Source organism: Drosophila serrata, unplaced genomic scaffold (genome assembly GCF_035046125.1).
Source record: "Drosophila serrata isolate PLE 108 unplaced genomic scaffold, ASM3504612v1 contig_160, whole genome shotgun sequence".
Taxonomy (NCBI): domain Eukaryota; kingdom Metazoa; phylum Arthropoda; class Insecta; order Diptera; family Drosophilidae; genus Drosophila; species Drosophila serrata.
Window position 1 is genome coordinate 750,314 of NW_028257058.1, and position 13,202 is coordinate 763,515.

At 32.5% G+C, this 13,202-nt stretch overlaps 1 protein-coding gene across 7 annotated transcripts in view; it reads right to left on the reverse strand.

The window, feature by feature from the left end:
- Nucleotides 1-13,202, reverse strand: part of pan (transcription factor pangolin) — a 41,390-nt gene that overhangs the window by 25,038 nt on the left and 3,150 nt on the right. For all 7 annotated transcript variants that reach the window (XR_015270303.1, XR_015270301.1, XR_015270302.1 and 4 more), the window contains exons 4-5: nt 11,357-11,454; nt 6,563-6,674 (exon numbers count right to left, since the gene is read on the reverse strand). Coding sequence is in view for 2 of the 7 variants with exons in the window: in XM_020954339.2 (XP_020809998.2) it covers nt 6,563-6,674; nt 11,357-11,454 (210 nt within the window). In the remaining 5 variants the exon portion in view is untranslated. The remainder of the gene's footprint in view (nt 1-6,562; nt 6,675-11,356; nt 11,455-13,202) is intronic.

Below are 13,202 nucleotides of genomic sequence, written 5' to 3' on the forward strand. Positions count from 1 at the left end.
CGTCTACTTTTACGGCCGGTGCTGATGCTGACGAGAAAGCATCCCTTTTAGTATAACAGGATATTTTTTTATCAGTTAATCAAAAAGCTCGGTGCCAATTTTTGTGAAAGAAAAATGTTTACAATTTATGGAACCAAACAGAAGAGCTTATATTTTCATGTCCGTATATTCGTATGGCTGTCCAACAATTCGGTACTATTGGTACCAGTCTTTTAGCTTTCAAAATGGATGTAGCTTAAAAGATCGGAATATTTACAGACAACTAACTGGCTATATTTAAAAATATTTTCGTCATCTCTTGATTCGAAAAATGTAAGCGAATGTAATATGACAATGGACAATGCTTCGTTATTTTTATACCCTCGCTGGGTATTTTAATTTCAATCAATAGGCAAACTAGTCTCTCAGTTTTAAAGCTCTCTGAATGAAACATTGCTGTTAGTCTTCTATGTATATATTCTCACTCGTATATAAGTCGGAACGGGCCAGATCGGCCGACTATATCATATATCTGCCGTATGGATGAACAGAACATTTTTAGGAAGAGAATTATACCTCGTCCAGTTTTGAACATATTTAAATCACATTTGAGATATACCCATTTTATATTATTCTAGACTTTCGGTATTAATTCTATGAAAATAGGGATATTATATCATATAGCTGTCATAAGAACTATAATTATAGTTATGATTACATTATATAATTATAATAATAATAAATATAATAATTATAATAATGAAACCGAATTTAATAAATCTAAGGACTTTAATACTGTTATCCGGAAAAGCCAAACGGAGAAATGGGAACGCCTCTGCAACGACGTCAACACTAACCCGTGGGGGCTGGAGTATAAAATCGTGATGAAGAAGCACAACACCGGAATTGGAGGAAGAGCAAATGAACCATATAGTCAAAACACTATTCCCCGCTCACGCAAATAGCAAAGCGAGATCTACTCCATCAATAGCAGAAGCACAGATCGAGCTCATCATAGTGGATGAGCTACTGGGCCCGAGAACACCCCAGCAGAGGTCCTAAGAGTAATCGCGGAGAGCAGACCCCAAATCCTGATGGATATGTTTAACGCGTGCATTCCCAGCGTGAAAATTCAGACGCCTGGATGATGCAACGATTAGTTCTGATAAATAAGGGCAAAGGAGATCCCCTAACCCCATCAGCTTATCGACCACTATGCATGTTTATCACAACCGGGAAGCTACTAGAGAAAATGATCACGCCACGACTATCAGCAGGGTTTGAAAGAGGTAGGGGTCTTTCCCCAATGCAGTATGGCTTTAGACCAGACAGGTCGACCATTGGAATTCGTTAACCAAGCGCTCAGTAGCCTAGCAACACTAGACGGTAGGAACGCATTCAACAGCGTTAAATGGGACAACATAATTGACGCTCTGAAAAGACGATTCAAAGTCTCAGGATACCTGATGCGGATAATACAGAACTGTCTTGACCACCGACGACTACTGTATTGAACCAAGGCAGGAGAGAAATTTATACAGATAACTTCGGGAGCGGCACAAGGATCAATACTTGGACCTGAACTATGGTACGCAGCCGACATGGTCGCAGTCGTCACAGCTCGAAACACCGAGTACGCAAGTTGAAAACTGACATTCAGTGCTCACATACAAGAGACGATTAAGCGGGCGACCGAGACTACAAAGGCGCTTAGCAGACTCATGTCAATCGTGGGCGGCCCCTTAATATCAAGACGAAAACTTTTAATGAAGATAGACCACGCAATCATGCTGTACGGGTGTGAGGTCTAGGTAGGAACCCTTGGGACACCTGCAGGTCAAATCTCTGCTGGAGGTGCAAAGAACCATGGCTCTACGAATTACTAGAAATTACAGGCGCTATACCAATCAACCTATTGGCCAAAAAAGATCGCGAAAAAAGATCTCTGAGAGAAAAAAAGAAAACAGATTCGTAAAAAAAAATTACAAAAAACATATAAGTTTCTATAAAAAAGACGAAAAAAGGACATAAATATTTTATAAATTTTAGTTTAATTCGAAGAGCTCTTCATCTATATTTTTGTAGATATATCTATATTTTTTTCATAGCCTAAGTATAAATCTCTTTCAATGTCATCTTCAATAATATTTATTTCGGCATCAGGTGGAGTTACTTTCGTGCCTAAATAATTTATGCCGAACATTAAATCTCCGAAAAGATTAGTCTGGTTGGAATTATTTGATTCGAAGTTTTTATTAATGCGTTGCGTGACTTCCAAAGTAGGTTTTTGTAAAAAATCAAATAAAATCAGTGTAAAGGTCAGCTTAAATCGCTGCTTTGTGATAATATTCATCTAATGCTGCCCTATTGAAATGCACCTTTAGTTCAATCCATTCATCTAAAATGCGTTTCACTGCATGCTCAATAGACTGCCACCTAGTGTCGCACACTCTAGTTATCTTAAGAAGTTCCTTAATAATAATAAATATATTCAAAAATCAAAATTAGCTAAAAATTAATTAAAATAGGTATCATAATTAAGAAACGGTTGGGACAAGCATATGGACAAAATGAATTATTAGCAAATAACACACAAATTAAACAATTTCAAAAAACTTATCGAATACCGAAATTCGGTATGAAAGCGTTGCCACATAAATACTATAAATTGCATAGATATTATTCAAAAAAAAAAAAAAAAAAAAAAAAAAAAGCTAACTTCGGCACGCCGAAGTTTATATACTCTTGCAGAGAACTTTGACGACTAGGAATCAATACAATATAAATTGTATATATGCTAAAAAACAATGCAGTAATGCCTGCTTTCATTTCATTCACCTATAAATATTATATTTAATTGTATTAATTGTATTTAGAAACCGACAGACGGACATGGCTAGATCGACTTGGCTGTTGATGCTGATCAAGAATGTACACCTTATATGGTGGGAGGTGTCTCCTTTACTGCGTTGCTACCCTGCAAGGGTATATAAAAAAAAGGAAAAGAATGATAAAAGACAAAATAAAATAAAAATGGATACATTTTAGGATAGATGTTTCGAAATTGTTGCGGACAAAGCAGTTTAATAAAGGAGAGCGAACCAGCGTGGAAACACATAGCAGGAATTGTGGAGAACATCCTCAGATCTTAGAAGCCAGATCTGAACGAATCAACTGGGAAATCTGGACGCAGACAGAAAATGAGAGCGTGTAACACTTAACTGGCACCTTGAAGTAATGCGAAAGCTTTTCCGAGGTGGATAAACGACAGAAAGCGAGGGGCAGGAGGTTATTAATAGTATTATTATTATTACTATTAATCTTAATATTATTTTTACTATTATTCTTAATATTATTATTATTATTACAAACAAATATCCTAGTTTTACACTCGAATATGCCGCATTCAGCGTCTTGACTAAAGTTTCCTTAATAAACTGGCAGTTTAAAATTCAATGAAATTAATAATATTCCCTTGATCATATATTTATCCCGACTGATCCAACAATCTGTAGTAAAAACAATTTTTCACGTTTGTTCAATACTTTTTAAATAAAAAAAAAAAACTGATACCATCGCAATCCTTGTTATATTGAGTGTTGTGCCTCATATCATATCATTGCTATTAAATCTAGAGTAATGAATAGAGGCAACAACAATGTCGAAGCAAGATGAAATTCATCCGATTTAAAAGTGGACTCTACTATGGACTCCCAAGGGTTGTTTTCGGATCACATGCGAGACCCTTGCGACGTTATTTTAACCACTTTGCAAACAGCGCCGAGGGCGGTCTCATCTTTTCATCCTTGAAAAGGAAAAACGCCTTTTTTTGTTAATGAATATTAGTTTCAGCATTTAAACTTTTACTATTTGTACTATAATAATTAATAACATTATATTTCTTTGTAAAAACATAAAGAAAAAGCTGGTGGGTAACTAAAAACCTAGACAGAAAACTATAAAACAGCACAATCAAGTTCACATGTTGAGTACAGCCTTCCTCATCCACTCGAAGCTCTATACTGGCGTCATTCAATTATGAATTACTTGGGTCATTATTATTATTTATTGAAAAGGTTTATAAATCCGTGTAATCCATGGGACCTCGGTAAATGCAAGCCTTTTATTTACGCCGCTGGTTGTTCCCCTGGTTGTTCCCATTCTGGTTCCCCTGGTTGTTCTTATTCTGATCGGTACATTTTTACCGAAACCCACCACAAAATCTATTCAGAATCTGCAAACAATGACGTAAATTTGGCTGAATGAATGGATCATTTGCCATATAATAATTTACAACCTTACCATGAGCAATTATTATATTCATAATTTGTTTGAATTTTGTGTTGTGGTTGGTTGATTTATAGGGTGAGAAAGTCAATAGCTTCATAGAGAGTGGGGTTAACCGCAAAACAATAAACAAAAATACTTATAATATTAAGAATAGAAATAATATTGGAAAATTAATAATAATAATAATAGTAATAATATTGCGACAATAATAATAATAATAGTAATAATATTGGGACAATAATAATAATAATAATAATAATAATAATAATAATAATAATAATAATAATAATAATAATAATAATAATAATAATAAGAATATAAATAATAATAAGAATATAAATAATAATAAGAATATAAATAATAATAAGAATATAAATAATAATAAGAATATATATAATAATAAGAATATAAATAATAATAAGAATATAAATAATAATAAGAAAAGAAATAAATAATAATAATAACAAGAAAGGAAGCTATCTTTGTCACGCCAAAGTTTTAATACCCTTGCAGATTGAAATTCGATCACTAGGAATTAATGCAATATAAATTATATATATTTATGCTAAAAAATAATGAAGTATGCTTTCATATCTATCACCTGTACACATTATATATTTACAGTTTGACATTCACACTTTTGCATTTTCTTCTATTTTAAACGATCGTTTGAATGACAGCTATATGATATCCCTTCAGTACCAAAATTACTTTCCTGACCGATTCCTGGTATCATGTTCGAAAAACAAAGGGTTTCGGTAACAGAACTCCAAAGCAAAGTAGGCAATTCTACCTGTGTTCGGCTACTGCCGAACAACAATTGTTGTTTTCGAAGGGATTCGGAGCAGCGGTTCCGAAATTAAAGTGAGATGATGAAAAATATTATTTACAGAAAAAAAAGGATCGATAGTCTCGATGTTGAAATCGATTTTTTCCCAGCTCTAATGACAGCTGAAGTATTTACAAGTGTTTTGTATTGTAATTTATTATTTAAGTGACTTATTTGTATTTAGTTAATAAATTCATTTCCAGAATTGCTTTTGAACCTGGACTCTTTTTTAACTTAGACGGTGTGGACGGGAAGGCCATCATATTTCCATAATTTGTTTTCTGTGTAATTTGTGTGTATATTTTTGGAAATATTGTCCATTTGATTCTAACAAACATATACATATGTATTTTAATTATATTTTGACTAGGCAACAGCCGGAAGGAAAGACCCGTAACATACGTTATGGGAAATGAAAGAAGTTGTACTAAGAAAAATTGTGGTAATCATAGAACAAATTAAAAAGTTTTTAAATAAATAAATTACGCCAGCTATTTTCTATGGGGCGGTGGGTTCCGCGGATCTTCTACACGTTTTCCTCTGGGATTCCTGGCTGATTCTACTCTAAATTCCCCTACACTTCCTTGGCGATTCCACCTGGTATTCCTTTGAGAGTCCTATCTGATTCCGTCTCGAATTCCTGGCTGATTCCGTTCAGAATCAGGTTCGAAATTCCCTTCTGATTCACGGGGGAATTCGTGTCGAAATTCACGACAATCTCCTAGCAGGATTCCTTACTGATTCCCGGATAATTCCTCGGGTAGTCCGAACTCAGGTTTTCTAGTCCGTTTCAGGACGGTGGCCTCTCCAATCCAACCTGATTCAGACCTGAATCCAAAAGGAATCTTACTGAAGGGATAGTAGTCCGTAAAATGTAAAAACAAATTCTAAATAAATATACAGTGGCTACATATTAAATTTAATGAAAATCTAGTAAAAACTGGAAAAGTTGTAATTTTTTTCATAAATACATATTTTCCGATCATTCCTATGACAGCTATATGATATAGTCGTCCGATTCGGCTGTTGCGAAATATTTACGAGTGAGAGTATGAGAAGGCTAACTGCAAAGTTTCATTGAGATTTCATTGAGCGTCAAAACTGAGGGACAAGTTTGGGTAGGAACAGACGGACATGGCTAGATCGAATCGACTATTGATGCTGATCAAGAATATATATAATTTATCTGGTCGAAGATGACACCTTCACTGCGTTGCAAACTTCTGACTGAAATAATAATACCCTGCAAGAGTATAATAATAATAATAATAAATAGGAATAAGCTGACCAAATACATACAGTCGGAAATGACTACTTCTCTGCGTTTCAAACATTTGGCTAATATTATAATACCCTGAAAGGGTATTAAAATGTTCAGATATACGCCAAGGATAATAAAACCAGTTCCCATCAACATAAACTGTAATATATACAATACTTATAATGCTATTAAATTTTACTTACCAATTGCCTTGGGATCAAGCTGATATGGCGGAATACCGCAGTGCGCTGGCGGTGGTGTTGCTAAAGGATCGGCATTGTGGCAAAAAAATGGCGGCAGTCCAATTTTGTTGGCCTTAAAAAAAAGTAAGAGAAGAATATGGTTACGCCTTTATTAAAATAATCAATAAAAAAATCTTAAAGAAGTGAGATAAAAGTGACAACTATATTTTACACTAAACATTTTTGTTCTTAATTTTTAACAATTAACACTTACATTTCCCTCAAATATGCCGATAGTTTCAATGGTAGCAATATCATATAAGCATCCGATTTGCATAAAACCAAAAACCAAACCAATAAAAAAAAATATATATATAAATATATATATATGTACAGCTGTGTTCACCGAAATAGGAGTACGACCGAAGAACTACTATAAAACGTTTTTTTTGCATCCTCCTTTTTTAAGTTTATCTCTTCCACATTAATTTTGTAAAATGGAACAGAGATAAGTTTTAAGCAAAAGTTCCGACAGATTAGCTCTATTTTTGTGTTATTTTGCAATTTTTTTCCTACGTGAAAATCGTTTTGGCTATTTACTGATACATCAGTTTTTGATTTTGTTAGGCATACAATTTTTTCTAATTGTTCTAAAAGTGAGTTTATTTAGGTTCGTTATTACATTTCATACGCAACTAAAAAAAAAAAACAAATATTTGCTTTATCATTTTTGTGGGTAGAGGACCTCGCTTCTTCAAGACAGAAAGAACACGAGGTTATTCGGGTCAAAAAGGAAGGTAGATCGCATAAAGAAATTCCAAGAATCTTTAGATTGTTTCCAGACTGTTTCTAATATCTAAATGTATGCCCGAAAAACAAGGAAAGTTTTCGCACAAACCAAAGAAGTCCGACACATACGCAAAGCAAAGCTTATCCGTTTGCATCCTCTAGGGATAAAAAAGGGGTCATTGGCTTGGGAATCAATGATGTGACCATTCGTTCTTCACTTTTTCAGAACAATTCGAATGCGTGAAGGCCACGGAAGGTGCCAATACTTGAAAAATGGCATATCAAAGTCAGGGTGAAGTTCGCCACAAATCACTTGAACTGGCCACTTTCCAAATGACGTAATATCCTTCGGACAGACAGTCCGAACTCGTTTTATTTAGTGGAAAAGGATTAAGACAATATGTCCGTCGACCTCCAAATATAGAATACCACCGGAACCTTACGCTGAAGACTAAAGCACGATGGCCTTAAAATCACGATAGGGGCCTGTCTGCTTTTCATGCAATGTTGTATGTAGGTCCCATACATATGATCGATGGGATCACGGAACAACATGGATATGTAAAAATATTAAAAACTGTCATGCAGCCGAATGCCGAGGAAAAAATGCCATAAATGTTGACATTTCCGCAGGATAATGATCCCAAAAATACCAATAACGTGGCCACAGAGTGGTTTAGTAATGAAAAAGGTAATGTAATGCCATGGCCAGCACAGCCCTTGGACTTCAATTCAATCAAACACTTATGGGGGATCGTCAAGCGCTACGTATCAAAAGACTTCTAAGACGCAGCTTTGGGCAGTTGTGAAGAAGGCATGGGGGAAATTCCTCTCCAGCGAAAAAATATTAAGTCTAAACCAAATTGTATTACAGTATAATAGGGTTACTTAAGATATTTTGATATTATAACATTTATTTGTAGTTTCTTTACTTCGACTGCTATTTCAATGATCAGCATAATTTATACTTTTTTGTTAATTTTTAGCTATATCTTCTAAAACGTTTAAGTTACCCAAAGGAAATTATTATATTATTAATAACTAAATACACTAATCCTTTATAAAAAAAACTTCTTATTCAAGTAGTATTTGTGACAGAAAAAAATGGTTTAAAAAAATCATCTAATTTTTCCTGTTTTCGAAATATTTTCATCAAAAATAAAGTATACGCATTTTCTATTAATTCAGAACTTCAGTTTCAGTCTTTTTTTTTTTAATCGGAAGACTATAATATATCTGATAGTTAAATGTAGAGACAAATGAAATACTGTGAATTTAAAATTGAAGCTTTTACTGTAATTTTAAATGTAAATATAATATGTATAGGTGATTGTGACAAAGGTAAGCATTACTTCGTTGTTTTTTAATATAATTACATATACATAGTTTATAGTGGATTAAATATTAATGATCTTGCAATCTGTAAGGGTATAGAAACATCAGCATGCCGCAGCAAGCTGCCTTTCTTGGTTTCTATTAATTTCCCGATCGCTTCTATGTCAGCTTTACACATACACATTCTAAAATTATAAAAAAATGTCAAACTGTTGATACTGATCAAGAATATCCATATAGTATTCCGTTGTGTTGCAAAGTTCGGATTAAAATATAATACCTCTTGCAAGGGTATAGCTATACAAATTGCATTTCTTTAAAATTTAGTATTCTCTTAGTGCCTACTTTATTTATTTAAATTCTAGGTTGTTTTTAAAGGGTTGCAGACCTTTTCATTATTTCTCTACTCTAATTATAACTACAGGGTATTGAAAAACAAACAGCACACAACCAATAATACTAACAAGCTGTAGACAGCATACAGCGGCAAAACGATGCAATGAAACTGAAAATTTTCTTTGAAGTCGCCGCCGCTTAATAGAATATGAAACGTGCCGCCAATGCTCGCTGCTTTTTTTGCTTCTGTTGTTACTATATATGCGATATCACCCCTATTTCAGAGATAGGAAATATACATGGCGACGGGGTTCATTTGCTTTAATTCTTACTTATGGCTAAGTAAGAATTTTTTAATATATTGTTCGGTGTTAAAGCTTGGAAAGAAAATATAATGTATTTAATTGATTTGTTGAAAGCAAGAAAGGAAGTTACCTTCGGCACGCCGAAGTTTAAAAACCCTTGCAGGTAGAACTTCGATCCCTAGGAATTTATACAATATAAATTATATACATTTATTTAAAAAAACAATGAAAATGCATGCTAACACTGCATTCACCTATACATATTATATTTACATTTTTACATTCACAGATTTCCATTTTCCTCTATATTTAACAATCGTTTGTATGACAGCTGTAATGTTAAATGGCTGAAAACTGAATTTATAATTTAGTTGTATTAATTTCTGGATCGCTCCGATGTCTATATAATATGGTCCAAATTTCATAAAATTTAAATAGATATTCCAGAGAAACACTTCACAAAAATCTATTGAGAACTGGAAAAGTTAAACTGTTTTTACTAAAAACTTTCCGGTCGTTCCTATGACAGCTATATGATATAGTCGTCCGATTCGGCCCGTTCTGACATATATACGAGTGAGAGTATATAGAAATCTAAGTAGTTGTTCAGTTAGCTTTCAAACTAATGGACTATTTTTCGTAAAAACAGTCAGATAAGGCTATATTGACTCGGCTGTTGATGCTGATGGAGAATATATATACTTTATAGGTTCTACCTCCTTTACTTTTGACTGAAATTAAAATATCCTGAAAGCGTATAAAAATAATCAATAAAGAACTCTGGATTTAGATCGACCGTTTTTAGAAGATAAAAAGATACAATCAGATGTACATATGAATGTAACATCTTTTACACTGTGGACGGCGATAATGTGCGCGATTAAACTACAATAAATTCTCTCAGAATTGAATCAAACAAAAACACAGCTAAACGCTTGACTTTCTCAGCTCCAAAAATGACTCGATTAATAGAAGAAGAAGAAAGGAAACTATACAGAACGCCGAACTTTGCAGATTTCAATTTGATCATTAATAATTAATATAATATAAATTAGTTAAATTCGTATAAAAAACAACGAACTAGTTCCTTATTTCATTACAGTAACCTATACTTTTTATTTTTACAGCTACAATTTGGTATTTTCCTCTACATTTAAAGATATGTATATGATATTGTCTCCCGATTTCCATAAAATTAAAACCGAAAGTCTAATAATATAAAATGGCTATATCTGGCGAAGGCTGGTGAAGAATACATAAACTTTAAGTTAAAATAAATGAATATAGATAGAAAGGTTACACCACTTGAGAATTGTTAAGAAATGTGTATTATTTGATTAATATTTGATTACAAATTGCAAACTTTATGGGTATACATATGTACTTTGGCGAAGTTAGCATCCTCTTTTGTTTTTGCTTTAGGTTTTTTCATTCTATTCCGTAAGTAAAACGCATTGTTTTTCCTTTTTCCTTGTCCTTAAGCCTCCCTAAACGTTGGTTGCTTATCGTTTATCTCAGATGAACAGAAAGGAGTAAGTACTATAGACGTAATAACAGACTTTAAAAAAAACACCCCGAAGCTAAAAATATGAGTATTCGGTATAAGATTTATTCGAAAATTGCAAAACCAACCCCCAAAAAAATGAGAAAAAATGGCGGTGATTTTTGTAAAGTTGAATTTGTAAAATTCATTAAAAAAGACTACACTTGAACGTTAAAAAAATAAAGGATAAAGTGTGTGCTGCACAAGAAGACTACTACTACTACTGTAACACTACATAAATTTATATCGCAACCAGAAATATCTTGATCAAAATGTATTTATCGAGCTCTTTTAAATTGCATACTTACAGAACAAAAAATATAAACTAATCGTTTTAATCAATTTATTATTTGCCACTAATATTTTGTGATTGTTAGTAGTAAAATTCGTTACATCACTTTTAGCACACCTTGTCAAGAGGTGTTCCTATTAATATAATACTAATAATTTGTTTAAATATTTAGTCAAAATAGAAATGATAATATTATGATGATAAAATTAACTTACCATTGTCACTGGCAGACCATTTGCAGCGCCATTTGCATACGAGTAAGGTGAGACCAGGTACCCCATATTGAAGCTTGGCGTGTGCGTATCGAGCTTATCTGAAATAATATTAACATTTATACTTATATTTATCTATTTATTATATCTTATATATATCTATATTTGTTTATACGTATGTGTATCTATTTCATTCCAGTAACTAAGCATAATATAAATATATGTGATAGACATATATATTTATGTACATTTATGTAGATTTAGCCATGTAGCCATGTATAAGTCGGATCGGGCTGGATCGGACGACTATATCATATTGCTGCCAATAGAACGATCGGATCGGAATTAATACAATAAATATTATATACATACTTTTGTTAAAAAACAATGATGATAAATACAATTACAAATTATAACCAGGATCAACAGCCGAGTCGATCTAGCCATGTCCGTCTGTCCGTCTGTCCTTCTGTCCGTCTGTCCGTCTGTCCGTTTCTACGCAAACTAGTCTCTCAGTTTTGAAGCTATCTCAATGAAACTTTGTAGTTAGTCTTTTATATACTCTCACTCGTATATATGTTGGAACGGGCCGGATCGGACGACTATATCATATAGCTGCCATAGGAATGATCGGAAAATTTTTACAAAAAAAATTATAGCATTTTCAGTTTTCAACAGAATTTGATTAAATTTGATATATAGCATTTTACTATACTCTACAATTTTGTGTAAAATGTTATGAAAATCGGACTACTATATCATATAGCTCCCATAGGAACGATCGAGAAATTAATACAATTAAAAATTATAACTTTTTGAGTTTTCAACAGATTTTTATCAAATTTGAGGTATAGCCATTTTATATTAGTCCCAAATTTTGTGTCAAATTTCATGGAAGTCGGAGGAAAAATGCAAATCTGTGAATGTAAAACTGCAAATATAATATGTATTGAAATGAAATGAAAGCAGGTATTACTTCATTGTTTTTAACACAAATATATATAATTTATATTGTATGGATTCCTAGTCATAGAAGTTCTATCTGCAAGGGTATATAAACTTCGGCGTGCCGAAGTTAGCTTCCTTTCTTGTTTTTAACAAATTTTCATCAAATTTAAAATATTGTAGACTTTCGGTTTTAATTTTATAAAAAGCTGGAGGGAATGTATTACAGCTGCAGTAGAAACTATCGTTAAATATAGGGGAAAATGCCAAACTCTAACTGTACAACTGCAAATATATTAAGTATAGCTGAGTGTAATGAAAGTAAGAATTACTTCGTTGTGTTTTAAGAGAAATATACAAATTTAAGTTAGATTCTCTTCTTTTTTTTTAATTTAAGTTTTACATTTTACGTTTACAATGGTCACAAGAATGAATTAAAATTTAAACACCAAACCTGAAAGTAAAATCCTGCAAAAACATTCAACATGAAACCCAAATCCAACACAATGAGACTTAAAAATTCCAACGAACAGCCATTAATTTTCAAGGATACACTGCTATATAAAAATTGCTACTATTTATATATATATATATTATAAACATATTTTTGGGTTTCATATTAAATGATTTTGTAGGATTATATATATTATCATATATATATTACATAATAATATAAATAATATATATCATAATAACATATATACGATTTTTTGTATTACATTTTTAAGATATTTGAATATCTCAATAAGGATTTCTAAAATGTATAAAATATCTTAAAAAATTAAATATCTAAAATGTAAAATTATCTTTCCTCTTTTATTGCTACCATTTTGACAACAACTGTATCATAAGTGCATTATCGACCAAAGTACCAAAAAAGTCTTCTCAAGAAATGCATAAGAAT